General features: G+C 36.7%; 1 protein-coding gene across 6 annotated transcripts in view; it reads left to right on the top strand.

Annotated features, from left to right (window-relative positions):
- The window catches only part of SLCO1A2 (solute carrier organic anion transporter family member 1A2), a 121,741-nt gene that overhangs the window by 69,368 nt on the left and 39,118 nt on the right, over positions 1-13,255 (top strand). For 2 of the 6 annotated variants that reach the window (XM_082740644.1, XM_082740645.1), the window contains exons 2-4: positions 5,302-5,492; positions 5,841-5,957; positions 11,249-11,390. In XM_082740644.1, the coding sequence (XP_082596770.1) occupies positions 5,898-5,957; positions 11,249-11,390 (202 nt within the window). In that variant the 5' untranslated portion in view covers positions 5,302-5,492; positions 5,841-5,897. Of the gene's footprint in view, positions 1-5,301; positions 5,493-5,586; positions 5,726-5,835; positions 5,958-11,248; positions 11,391-13,255 lie in introns of those variants that run through there. The other 4 variants (XM_082740641.1, XM_082740642.1, XM_082740643.1 and 1 more) reach the window with 3 other exon arrangements.

Genomic DNA, 13,255 nt, shown 5'->3' with positions numbered 1-13,255 from the left:
ATTTTCGTCAGTCCCTTGTGTAACTTCCTAAAGTTTGTCAAAGTTTACAGGTTTAGAAAATCCTTTTTCATTCCTTCTATCAATCAAGTGATCATATGGTCCTGTTTTTCTCTCCCTGGACTATCCTCCTGATAGTTCCAGTGTGGCTCAGTGTTAGGGACAGCAGTAACCCCAACTGGGTAACGATCCCTAACTCTCATTGCTAGCTCATCAGTGAACTCCTGTACCCCCTCCCAGATTCATCTCTTTTCCTCAGGGATGCAACAACGAGTTAAAATTATATATATATATATATCCTTCCAGGTCAAATCAAACATAATAAATACTTCTTGAAAGCCATCAATAAATTGAGAGGGATTTTCAGAATATCGTCCTAATTGTCCTAATTGTTGTTTTATCTGAGCCAGGTCTGCCATGGAGAATGGGACATGGACCCTTATTGTGCTTGTTTCTCCATTACCAACTTCCCTAAGAGGATGCATCCCATACTTAGATGGAGCTCCTGGTAAATAGGGAGTCCCTCTCCTGGTATGTCCAGCGTGGCTGGGGGCAGAAGGGTCTTAGGGTTTGTAAGGAGGAGGGATAGCAACAGAGTCAGTGTCCTCTTTTTTTTGGACAGGCTGGCAATTCCTTCAACATCCCGGGTTTGTTGAAAGGAATCGGTCTGTTTAGACAGTCATCATCCAATATATCCTGAGGGGGGAGGGTCCTGTTAACCTGGCTGAGGGTTAGACACATTCTACACGAGGCCCGCAGGTTCGTATCCTGATTTAGGGCCATAAAGGCTTGGACATACGGAACTTCAGTCCATTTGCCCTTTTCCCTGCAAAAGAAGTCTAACTGATAGATTGACCTGAAATTTAAAGTCCCATTTATGGGCCATTTTTCCCCATCTCCTAAGGAGTCCTGAGGCCATTCAGTATTACAGAAGAAGATCATCTTTTTCTTTCTTAAAACTTGTAATTTGAATTGGTTCCAGTAGTTTAAGAGGCATCCCAAGGGAGAATTCTTGGGCACAGAAGAGGAGGATCCCATGTTCCTGAAAAAAGTAAAGAAGGCCCATTAACAAAATTTCCCCCAACTCCTGGGTGGTGTCCCACACAGGGTATGTCAGAGGTTTCTGGTGTCAAAAGTGACTGGAGACATCCCTCAACAAAAATCACTATTGATCACCATTCTACCTTCCCGTGAAGGCATTCCCACCATAAAAGGCATTGGAGGGGTGCCGGCGTTCCTCCTCTTCCCCATCGCATCCTAGGCTACAGATGGGTGCCTGGTAAATGGACTAAAATACTGTGCCATGTCATCCCATTGTGTGCTGAAAACTGAATACTATTTTGCCATTTTAACCCATGGAAATACTAGAAAAGTTTGGCAAGGGGAAATTACCCAATTTCATAGCTTTAAGTAGTTAGTATAAGAAACTGACAAGAAACAGTAAAGACTGAAATCCATCATGGTCTATGTGACATTCCAACACACGTGGTCCTTACAGCCAACTTCCCTAGGAAATGGTCCCTGGTTGTGTTAATCCAATCGGGTGCTCATTTTGGCCTGCTCCCAATGGAGGTCCCATGGCCAGAAGTGGCAAGACCAGGGAGGGGATCACATTAGATCAATCAGGAGGAAACCTCACATGGGAGTCTTAAGATTGGCAGCCATCCTGGTGACTTAGGTGGCTGTCCCATGCCCAAGAGAGACAACTCTATATAAGAATAGGAACAGAGAGAGGGCATCAAGTTTCTGGGTCTTATTACTATTCCAGTCCGGGTACTAACTTCCAGCTGAAAGGCAGACATTCTCCTCCCCTCGAGTAGCCATGGGCTAGAGGATTACAGCCTGAGCAATCGGCATGCAAGTGTTCCAATAAGACCACACTCCTTGAAAAACCCTGAAATGAGAGTAAAGGGAAAAAAAGAGAAAAGTACTCACCAATTTTGCACTGAAGCTCAGAGTCTAGATGTAAAGATTCACAGCCCCATGTTAGCCACCAAATGATGAAGTTCTGGGATTTAGTTGAGGTTCAGTGGGGCGAGGTCTAGAGCCGATAACTAAGAAAGAATTCTTGAGATGTCTTTGGTGCAAAAAGGTGGTTTATTAAAGCATGGGTACAGGACCCATGGGCAAGAAGAGGTGCTGCCCCAGGGATGAGAGGAGTGGTCTATTATATACTTGTAAGTTGGGAAGGGGTTAGGGATGGCGTAAGTCTCCAAGGAATTTTGGAAGCAAGGTGTCCAGGACCCTGAGGGGCTAGCTATTGTTTGGGAGAAATGTTATTTATTACCAGTAATAAACATCTTCTTGTGAGACCCTTTAGATGTATATCAGTGGGTCATGTGCTTGGGAATGACCGTCAACACTATTCTTGGAGGTTTAGAGATAAAGTTTCCTAAAGGAATTGTTAAAGTAGACTTACAGGATCCTAGTTGGGGGTAGGGAGTCAGTCAGGCTAGGATTATCCTTTTGCCCTTAGCAAAGCCTCAAGGTGAAGGCATTTGAGTCCCTAGAGGAGAGCCACTCTGCCTGCTTCAAGGGCTTGACAGTAGGTAAGGAAATTTAATGATTTTCTTCTGCCTCTGTTTCCCACATCGTATTTGTAAGGTTGAGTTGCAGAATCCATTATCTTGTTTTTTTTATTTCAGATGAAAATTAACTAATAGAAGGAAAATATTTGGAAGTCATCGCACAAAGAGTTATTATTGCTTCTACACATGCCTTACTGGCACTTAGTTGATTTGGTATTGGTTGAAATTATTTCAAATGGATACCACCAAGAGGCTATTCTTTTCTTGCAGAGCTAGGAGAGATTTGAAGGTTCTGGAAATGAACAACTTTCATAAGATTTTTTTTTTTTTTTTTTTTTTTTGGTGCAGCCCTCTCTTTTTTTTAACATTCATCCAAGGGGAAGGATGATAAGTCTTCTTCTTCCCTAGTTTTGCCATAATAAAGGAAAGCCTTTATTCAATAATATAGAATAATGTAAAATTAAACATATGTATTTCCCCCAAGTGATTTATAGTAACAAAAAACTATGTCTAGATACTTAACACAGGAAAAATCACAAACAAGACCATTTATTTTGTAAAACATTATATTCTTCTGTGATTGAGACATACCACTAAAGGCTGACAAACGAGGGGTGCCAAAAACCAGGTATTGCTTTTCAATGGTTATAGAGTTTCAGTCATGCAAGATGAAAAGCTCTAGAGGTCCAATGACCCCAAATATGCATTTAGTTAACAATTCCATAGTGTGCTTTCACCACAGCTAAAAAACATAAAAAACAAAGAATCCTGGTAGGGTTCTGATGAGTAGGCATGCAAGAAACTCAACTACATTTGTGCAAGAATGCATACTAAAGAATTACTTGACCCCTTTTGAATGCTGAGAAGGGGTTAGAGAAGGAAAATGTTTCTCCGCTTAATAAAACTTGAGCAAGTTGTTTTCATTAACAGTGATGATTGATGGAGATTTGTTGGTGACATTGCAGTCCCAGGAGCAGAAGTCACCGTACAAACAACACTGTGCTAACAAAAGGGGTTTGTTCACATGGCTGGCACTGGCAGGGCCACGAGGGTATGAAGAAACAACGCGTGCGTTCCCTGATTTGGAGCCAAAGTACTCAACAGTGATTGTGACATTAACTATTGGGTTTCATGATTTTTTTTTTTAAATAAGGAAAATAGACTTAATTGATTCATTTTTTTGTTTTTCTCCATTAAAATTTTTTAAATGTGTCTGAAAAGCTGAAATGTTTTAGGGTATGCTTACTGTTAATTCAATCACATTTAACTTCTTCAAATGCTTAGCTTCAAACACTACCTCTTACCCCAGACAACTGTTTATAAAATTTCTCTCAGGACAATAAACACATTTTGAACAAATCTTTGAGTCATGGTGATAAAAATTGCTCAAGATGGGTACATAGTATCATCATGCAGAGAAGGAACTAGAGAATTCCTGTTTGTGAGATTTTCTGTTTTACTATCTCCATCTTCTATCTCCTGTAGCCACCACATAGGAAAAATGAGCATTTAGAATAGTCATGACTTTAGCCACTAAAAAGAGTGAAGCTAACTTTGACCTGGAAGAGGAATAGGTTTTCTCCCTCTCTTATTGTTTGATTGGGTGACCATAATTGGGCTCAGATATTGGCAAGGAAAACGAAGGGAAAAAAAGAGAAGAGCAAGACTGGATTCTAAATCCTGAGAAGGAAGAAATGAGGACACTTGAGAGGTTTCTGATAAAAACAGATATATTACAAATGAAGACTGAAGACTAGCAGTTCCTATTCTTTTGAAAAATTAAACTTATCTATTGGTTTTTCCAAAATTAGTGCCATGTGCTTGCTCTATAATTAAGGTGGTTTGGCATTTTATGGGGGAGATTCCAGCATGAGTTTATTTGTAAGCTATTCAGTTTACCAAAACTGTCTTTAATAATTTTCACATATGATCTCTGAAGTTTTCACCATGTAGGTACCAGACAATTTGGATTTGGTCATATACTGTTCAGTTGTATTCTAATGTGTTTTATTTAAAAATTTTACCTCTTTCAATAAAAATATAAGTTCCTTGGGATCTGGGTCCAAGTGCTTTCCTCGTGGCTTACACCTTTATATTGTTTATATTGTCTATAAGACAGCTTACTTTCTTGTTCACTGCTAAAATCTTGTGCTTAGCCCTATGGTTGGTATGTAGCTGACTTTCAAGAAATGTTTATGTCTGTGAGAGGATGAGTAAAGAGAACTAAGCTCATACATAATTGTTCAGTGGCTGTTGCCTTAATGCATGTAGGGAAGTGGGATTCAACAAATGTATAGAGGGAAAGCAATTAGGTTTTATAAATTAGTATCACTGAGGATCATCTATTAAATGGACAGTGTTCAGAGCATTTTAATATATTAATTCTGGGGATACCACTAAGATATCATTCTGGCAACTTGAAGTAGATTTAGTAGAATAAATACTGTCAGAGTGAGACACTTTGGTTTTGGTACAAAATAATGTCCTAGTTTCAAGACACAAGCAGACAAAATCTTTGCAAGGGTTAGTAGAATTTAATAGATTTTTAATTCATCTTGTTTTACATATAAAAATGTGTGACTAATATATATGTGTGTAAATACACATATATCTGTATTAATTATGTGTGTAGGCATATAGGACTCCACTTACATGTTTGGTCTTCTTCTAAACCTCACGTTCTAACTTGGAACTGTAGGGTTCTTTTCCAGATCATAGAATTATTTGTTATTTTTACTTAGGCTATTTCCATGATTAAAATTCCATATCTCCCCAGGTTTCCTTGAATCAGCAGTGCCCCAGAAAACGTTTCCCTTTCTGAGACTCCAGGGAAGTCTTGGAACGCAAAGAACTTGAAGAGGGAGCCTGGCCAAATAGAGATTTTTGAGCCTTGGTAGGATTGCTGAAGCAGATTTTTAGCACAAACACAAATCAAAGTCTTTGTGTACTTAAAAGCAGCATTTTCATGTAAGTCCAAAAAGCTCACTTTGGTTCTATTTGTTTGGCTAAAGAAATGAAAAGCTTTGTTTTAATCACGTGGTCATTATTTTGCAAGGGGACCATAGCAAATTATTCTAATATCTTTAATCTCACTAAAGAGTAACTAAAGTTATTTGATGTAACTTTCTCAATAGAAAATTAGCAACTAAATCTTCTCTAACGTCATTATTTTCTTCTAGATCTGAATCAAAGGTTCTCAGGTATTTTTGTAATACAATGGATTCTGATTGTTACTCAGATTCCGTGTTTCCCTCAAAAGAATGACGATTTATGATTTTTGTCAGTTAATAGATTTTTGTCTTCTTAAAAGGATAGAACTAAGAAATATCAAGATTTAAAACCTAAAGGCCTTGGAATACTCAGAAGAGCAACATGGCAGAAATTGAGAAAAGAATTGAAACCCATAGAATAAGATGTCTTTCCAAGTTGAAGGTATGGACTTGTTTGTGTGTGGCTATATGTACATGTACCTTTTTTTTTTTTTTTTTAACCTAGAGCTTGTAAAGTTGCTCACATGAAGTGCTTTAATGCTAATGTCACATTAGTTGATATATTGATAATTTCTTGCTTTGCTGAGGTTGGTTTTAAACTAAGGGTTAAAGAGGGCTATCAATTCAGGCAATTTAATCAGAAATGATTTTGAGGAACTTAAATGGAAGATAAGATCTTAACATTTTCAGGCACATAATATATTACACCAGGATTTAATGTGTTGTATCAAAAGGCCATTTTAATGCTCACCCTTATGGAGTTTCTAGTCCATAGGAGTAGAGGGGTGTCTCCTGGAAAATGGTTCACTGGGCAGAAATGCTTTGTTGATCTGCATGCAATGATTACTTCAAAACGACCTAGTAAAACAAATGCTTACTTCAAGCTTTGGCAACATATCAATCATTCTCTGTAAGAATAATGCCCATTTTGTTAGCCGTTTCTGGTATTCTTGCCTATTTCAGAGCAAGTTCTTTTTGTATAGCTTCAAAGCCATTTGCCTTCAAAGAAAATTTGAATTTGTTTTTAAACCAAGGGATCTGGGAATTTGTCTGGATTCTTCAGCTAGTGCCAGCAAGTGGCTTCCAGACTAAAACTGCCACCAATATTCTCCCTATCAAAGTTTGTTTTCACACACGTGTAGGGAAAATTTACACATGTGCATAAAATTAGAGAATTATGATCTAGAACTAGAAAACTACTTTTGGCTAAAATGTCATATTAATTATTTTAAAAACTCCTCTTAAATTGTCCCCAAATTCTCTTATCCTTTTTCTAAAATTGAGTGGTTAAAAATAAGGATCTAGGTGTAGGCTCCCTGTGTTCATACCAAGGTTCAACTGTATAATTGCCATGAGACCTTGGACAAGTTCCTTAACCTCTGTGTGCTTCAGCTTTTTTAGTTGAAATAGCTAACAACAATACTCCTATTTCATAGGATTTTTTCCCCCTTTACAAACTTGGAAAAATGGCTAGAATATTGTAAACATTCAATATATATTAGGTATTATTATTGATAACATTATGTGTTAACTAACTGGAACTTAAATAAAAACTTGGAAGAAAAATTAATAGCATTTTATCATAGTATAAAAGTCAAGTAAGACAATCAGAGAAAGGCAATTATCACATGGTTTCACTCATATGTGGAATAAAAGAAATAGTGAAGAGGATCATAAGGGAAGGGAGGGAAAACTAAATGGGAAGAAATCAGAGAGGGAGACAAGCCATGAGAGACTCTTAACTCTGGAAAACAAACTAAGGGTTGCTGAAGGGGAGGTGGGTAGGGGGATGGGGTAACCGGATGATACGCAGGGCACATGAGGTAATGAGCACTGGGTGTTATATGCAACTAATGAATTATTGAATACTATATCTGAAACTAATGATGTACTACTATATGTTGGCTAATTGAATTTAAATTTTAAAAAAGTCAAGTCAGGTGTTATTTATAAACAATTGCTCTTAATTTAATATTTGCTTACTTTGGAGTTTGGCAAGATTAAATATTGATGTTCTTGTGATGGAAAAATATTGAGAGGACATGCTTATCATGTGAAATTGGATTCCAAATGCCTAATAGTCAGATTTTTTTTTCTTTTTGCTTCTCTAAACTTAGAAATATGCATATTAAACAAAATTCTTTAGAAAGCATCAGAAGACTGTACTCAAAATAAGTTTGCTTGGAACTCTGGGCAGTACTATTAAATACTAGTTAGACTAGCTACATAAAAATAGAGGCTATTTTACATACATATTTTGCATATATGAGTCAGAATAGCCACTAGTTGCTTTCACTTTGAGACTAGAACCAAACTGTTTCGGTTACCCATCTAGGTGTTTTAGGAAAAAACAATGGGGTCATGATTCACCTAGTTTCCTTCCTTAAAGTGTAAAAAAGAATTATTCTCCCAAATATAATTCACATGTTATTTGGTAGACATTACTTTTAAATATAAAACTTGAGTTATAAAATCATATGAAATTTTTTATTCTCAATCATGTGCTCTGCAAAGATTTATACTGTGAAGTTGGTTTCTACAAATGACATTTACTATAAAAGAATAATCAACTAGAGATATAGCCATATTATCTTCTCAGCCAAGTAATGGGTTTGACTCATACTGAGCTTGTTATTTAAATCTCCCAGGTCTTTTTCACATAAATTTCTATTCAGATTTCTCCAAATGAATTGGTATAGCCAACTCAGCTTGGGAGTATTTATTTAATTCTATTATATTTCATCTTATATTCAACCTACTTTCAGCTCTGACCACTTCTTCAGGATGTTGTTGAATACTTATTCTGTCATTCATTCAGCAAACTTGTATTTGAGTGCCTACTAGTCTTTAAGTATTTACTAGACACCAAAGATACAAAGGTAAATAATATATGAATCCTATATTTGAATTATTCACAGTATAGTGAGGGAGGAGGTTATAGGCATCCAAGCACATACATAATGTGCATTATGATAAGAGCTACAATAGAAACAGTACACAGCAGGTAGGTAATGAGTGAGTAGTCAAGGCTGCCTGGGGAGGAGAGGGACAAGGAAGGTTCCACAATAGAAATGATGATAGAGTTGATAGTAGAAATAGAGTATACATTTATCAGGTGCATAAGGGGAAGAAAAACTTTACAAGTGGGATACCATCCTGTAAAAGGCTCTTGAGACATGAAATGGCATGGTGAATTAAGAAACTGTAAGTAAACAGAACTGAGGAGACTATGCTGAGTGAAATAAGTCAAGCAGAGAGAGTCATTTATCATATGGTTTCACTGACTTGTGGAGCATAAGGAATAACACGGAAGACATTGGGAGAGAGAAGTGAGTTGGGGGAAATAAGAGGGGGAGACAAACCATGAGAGACTGTGAACACTGAGAAACACACTAAGGGTTTTGGAGGGGAGGGGGGTGAGGGGTTGGGTGAGCCCAGTGGTGGGTATTAAGGAGAGGGCATGTATTGCATGGAGCACTGGGTGTGGTGCATAAACAATGAATCTTGGAAAACTGAAAAAAAAAAAAAAAAAAAAAGAAGAAGAAGAAGAAGAAGAAGCTGTAAGTAGTACATTATGTCCAGGGATAAGCAGCAGGAGATGATCCTGAGTTATAGATGAGACATTTTTTTGTCATCTAAAAAAGTAGAGATTTTTGTTTATGGGAAAATCACTAAAACATTTTAAGAAGTGAAATCACATGCTAGTTATGCATTTTATTAATTCATTTGACAGATATTTACTAAGCTCCAAATTAATGGTTGTGGCAAGTGGAGGGAGTGTAGGTATGGACAAGACTAGAGGCAACTAAGATATGCTGGCAATTATCTCAGGAATGTGTACATTTGAGAGATTTCAGCATATGAGTGATAGGGAAAGCTATGGGAATAAATGAGGTTTCTTAGGGAGAGCACATATAGCACAAAGAGTAGAAGGTATAAAACAAATCCCAAAGGGGCTGGCCAAAGAGAAGACTGAAAAAAGAGTCTAGAAGGTAGGTGGACATTTAGGTATACACGGAGGTAGGGAATTTCAGGAAGAAAAGAGTGATTAGTGGGGTCAAATCATTCAGAGACAACAGGTTAGTTGAGGACTGAGAAGTATCTGTTGAACATGGAAACTAAGAAGTTGTATTTGACCTTTCATGGAGTAGCTTCAGGAGAAGACAGACAGGAGGGAGATAAAGGGTGAATGGTAGGTTAGAGTCTAGGCAATAAACCTACATTATTCTTCCAAATAGCCTGGTGTTAGCTGGAATAGCAACTATCAGGGGTTAAGGAAAAAAATATTTTTTTAAAGACAGAAAATATCTTAGATATACTTATAGTGGGGAGAGAGGCAGTAAAGGGTGTGAGGTTGGAAATAGAGGAGAGAGTATTTACTGAAAAATCATAATCTCAAATGGGAAGAATGGATTCAAAAAGCGCGAGTGGAGGGATTTTATTGTAATGGAAAAGGGACACCTATCCTTCAAAGGCAGGAGGGGAATTAGAGAGGAAGAGATGGAGGTAAGTTTGATGACGACTGTTGCAGAGATCATTTGCTGGTCATGAAAAGCTCCTGACTGGGTTGAAGACTGAGAAATAGAAAAGATTGTTAATAATTTTGAAGGGTCTGTACAAGTGCAATATAAATTGAGGGGTTGGTTCAAGAATGGGAATGTGGCATGTGGAGGGGTGAGGATTTTAGTGATTTGAGTATGCTGGCCAGAGCATAGACTGAACAGTCTCCCAGGATGGAATTGTCATCAGGAAACGTCTTTAGGTGGGACCAAGGAAAAAGTCTATGGCATAGGGTTGGAAACCACCATTCAAGATGACCTAAATCTATTCATCACTAATTTGTTGGTGTTGAAGCAGTGCGTAATCTACCTAACTATAGTATTATCTAGTATATAAGACTTCTTTGCCAAATCGTCTACTGAAATCTAAGTCTGTTTCTTTCTAATTTAATAAAACTACCAAAATTTTTACTTTTCCATGTTTTTAGTGAGACCATACTAGCTTTTGGTGATCACAATGGTTCTATTTGTTAAGTTGTCCTTATTTTTTTTTGTATGGATCCCATCAACCTGACTGTCCTTTGAAACTATATCAGTATACAGGAAATGTAATTCAATGCATGGAAATTTATTGTATTCATACTCTTTTCTTATAGCAAATACCTGGTCAGTTTAGAAACATTTTTATAATGGTTATAGTTACTTTAATATAATATATGTAAATATATTATAACATATAACGTGGTTTTAAATAAATAAACTGGGAGTGAGCAGCAATCTAATGTTGCATGACTTACCTATTATTTTGGAGAGAGCCTGAACAAATTTGCTATAGAAATAATGTCTTTGTGTAATGCCATGTTCCTTTTTTTCTTATCGTATATGTCTTCTTTGTACTACAGGTATCATTATTGTGCTGAAGATCTATTTAAAACTATTAGTTATATCTTATTTAGAATGGCTGTCTCTGTGTATATACAAGATGTGCCTATAAAACAATGAGGCTACAACTACCTACAAAATTCAGTCCCACTTTGAGTTTTCAAAGAGATAACATGGCATGGAAGACCAGAAGAATGGACCACATTAAAAGTTTCTTGCATATTTAAGAGTTACTTATCTTGGAAACAATCAGTCTTATGGTAGAAGATATTTTGTCAACAGGTGGCAAATATAAACATACATGATCAAAAATAAACTTTTCCTGTGTTTTCTCACACTTTTTTCTCTGTAGATGTTTCTTCTGGCAATAACATGTGCATTTGTATCCAAAACACTCTCTGGATCTTATATGAATTCCATGCTCACACAAATAGAGAGACAATTCAACATCCCTACATCTCTAGTCGGATTTATTAACGGGAGCTTTGAGATTGGTAATGAATTATTTTTGCATTACTTCTTTTTATCTTTTATTTTATCTATAAAGCTACTTTGAATTTTATTCTCCTTACTTGCAATTTTAGGACATCTAATCTGAGTAACATGTTTTCCAAAAGGAATGAATAGCCTTGCTAACTTTGGAATATTCTTAGAAACAGTTAGTTTAAGTATTATCCCCCAAATAATAATCAAATATTGCCACATATCTCACCATTGGAATTTTTACTCTAATAGTTATTGGTTATCTAGTATGAGTAGCAGGGTACTTAGAATTTTTGTATCTAATCTATCATTTGATAAATTTTAAAAGTCCCATCTTCCTATTTAGAAGATACACATCATGGAAAACAAAGGAATCTGTTTTCTAGAGGAAAACATGAATATTTTTCTTCTGCTGTTCTGGGAAGTTAACAATTCTTTCTAAGTGCAGAAGGAAAAAGAAACTGTTTTTCTATCTCCCTGAATTTATTTCAGAAACAGACTCTAGGAAAGAATAGAATCTATTCTTACTATCTGCTTTTTGTGGAGGACTGGGAAGATGTGAAGACACAGGAAGAATGAGGAAGAGAAAGACTTCTATAAACAAAGCTGCGTAGAACTATGAACACCTTTCTTTCAGTTTTAGAGTAGCTTCTACCTCCTCCAAGGTGCAAGTTATCTTTAATATACTTACTCAATATCTGAAAGAAAAACTGGGTTTGAGGAGAGGGAAAACGGAAACTGGTGATGTTTGATCTTGTTTGTCTCCTAGTGTTCAACCATCCCCCCTCCCCCAGACACAACTCTGCACCACTCATGTGCTGGATCCTGGGGATGGAGAAAAGATATAACTCTTTATACAGTCCAGCTTGGACCCAGCTCACAATCCAAGGGATGGCATTGATGTACAATAATAATTTTAATTGAATGCAGTAAGTTTGGTAGTATAGGTAGATGCAAAGTCCTATAAGAACACACATCAGGGACACAGCCTTACTTGGGGAAGATGTTGAAGGATAAGTAAAAAGTTTTCTAGGTGAAGAAACAAGGATGTATGTGAAGGGAATTTCAATAGAAGAAGCTTAAGGGCGAGGTAGCATAGTAATTTGTATGGGGAGTAACATTCAGCCCAATATTATTGACTCACAAAGCTTATGTGGAATTTATTAAGATAGGAGTCTGGAGAAATGGGCAGGGGTGAGAAATGGACTATGGTTAGCCTTGTATGCTTGCTATGGAATTTACATAAAATAAAAATTATAAAAGTAAAAAAAAAACTTTGAGTAAAGTCATCAAAATATTAAAATGACTGTCATATAGTAATATTTGTGCTTACTAATATACTAAATATAATATCTACACTAATTTTTTAAGTAATAAGTAGGGTTGATATTTTGAGGTATCTGCAACAACTATAATATCGTGAGCAAATATCTGTAACTTCTATTGGTGACAATCTGTGACAAAATCTTAAGTACTGTTAATGCTACATAGTTTATACCTACTCTCACTATCAAAGAAAATGCTAATATTAATTTTAATTAAAACTTAGTGAAAATAAAAGACACAACTTTTTTTCCTCACTCAAGTTCATGGAACCCTTGATTTCTATTCATGGACTCCTTGGAGGTTTGTTTATACACCACAGGTTAAAAGCAGCTATTTAAAACAAAGGTCAGGGGCGCCTGGGTGGCTCAGTGGGTTGAGCCTCTACCTTTGGCTCAGGTCATGATCTCAGGGTGCTGGGATCACTCAGGTCACGATCTCAGGGTCCTGGGATCGAGTACTGCATCGGGCTCTCTTCTCAACAGGGAGCCTGATTCCCCCCTCTCTCTCTGCATGCCTCTCTGCCTACTTGTGATCTCTTTCTCTCTCTGTC

The sequence above is a fragment of the Mustela nivalis genome, assembly GCF_964662115.1.
Source record: "Mustela nivalis genome assembly, chromosome: 7".
Classification (NCBI taxonomy): Eukaryota; Metazoa; Chordata; class Mammalia; order Carnivora; family Mustelidae; genus Mustela; species Mustela nivalis.
The sequence above is the reverse complement of the archived record's forward strand: the minus strand, read 5'-3'. Positions and strand labels throughout refer to the sequence as shown.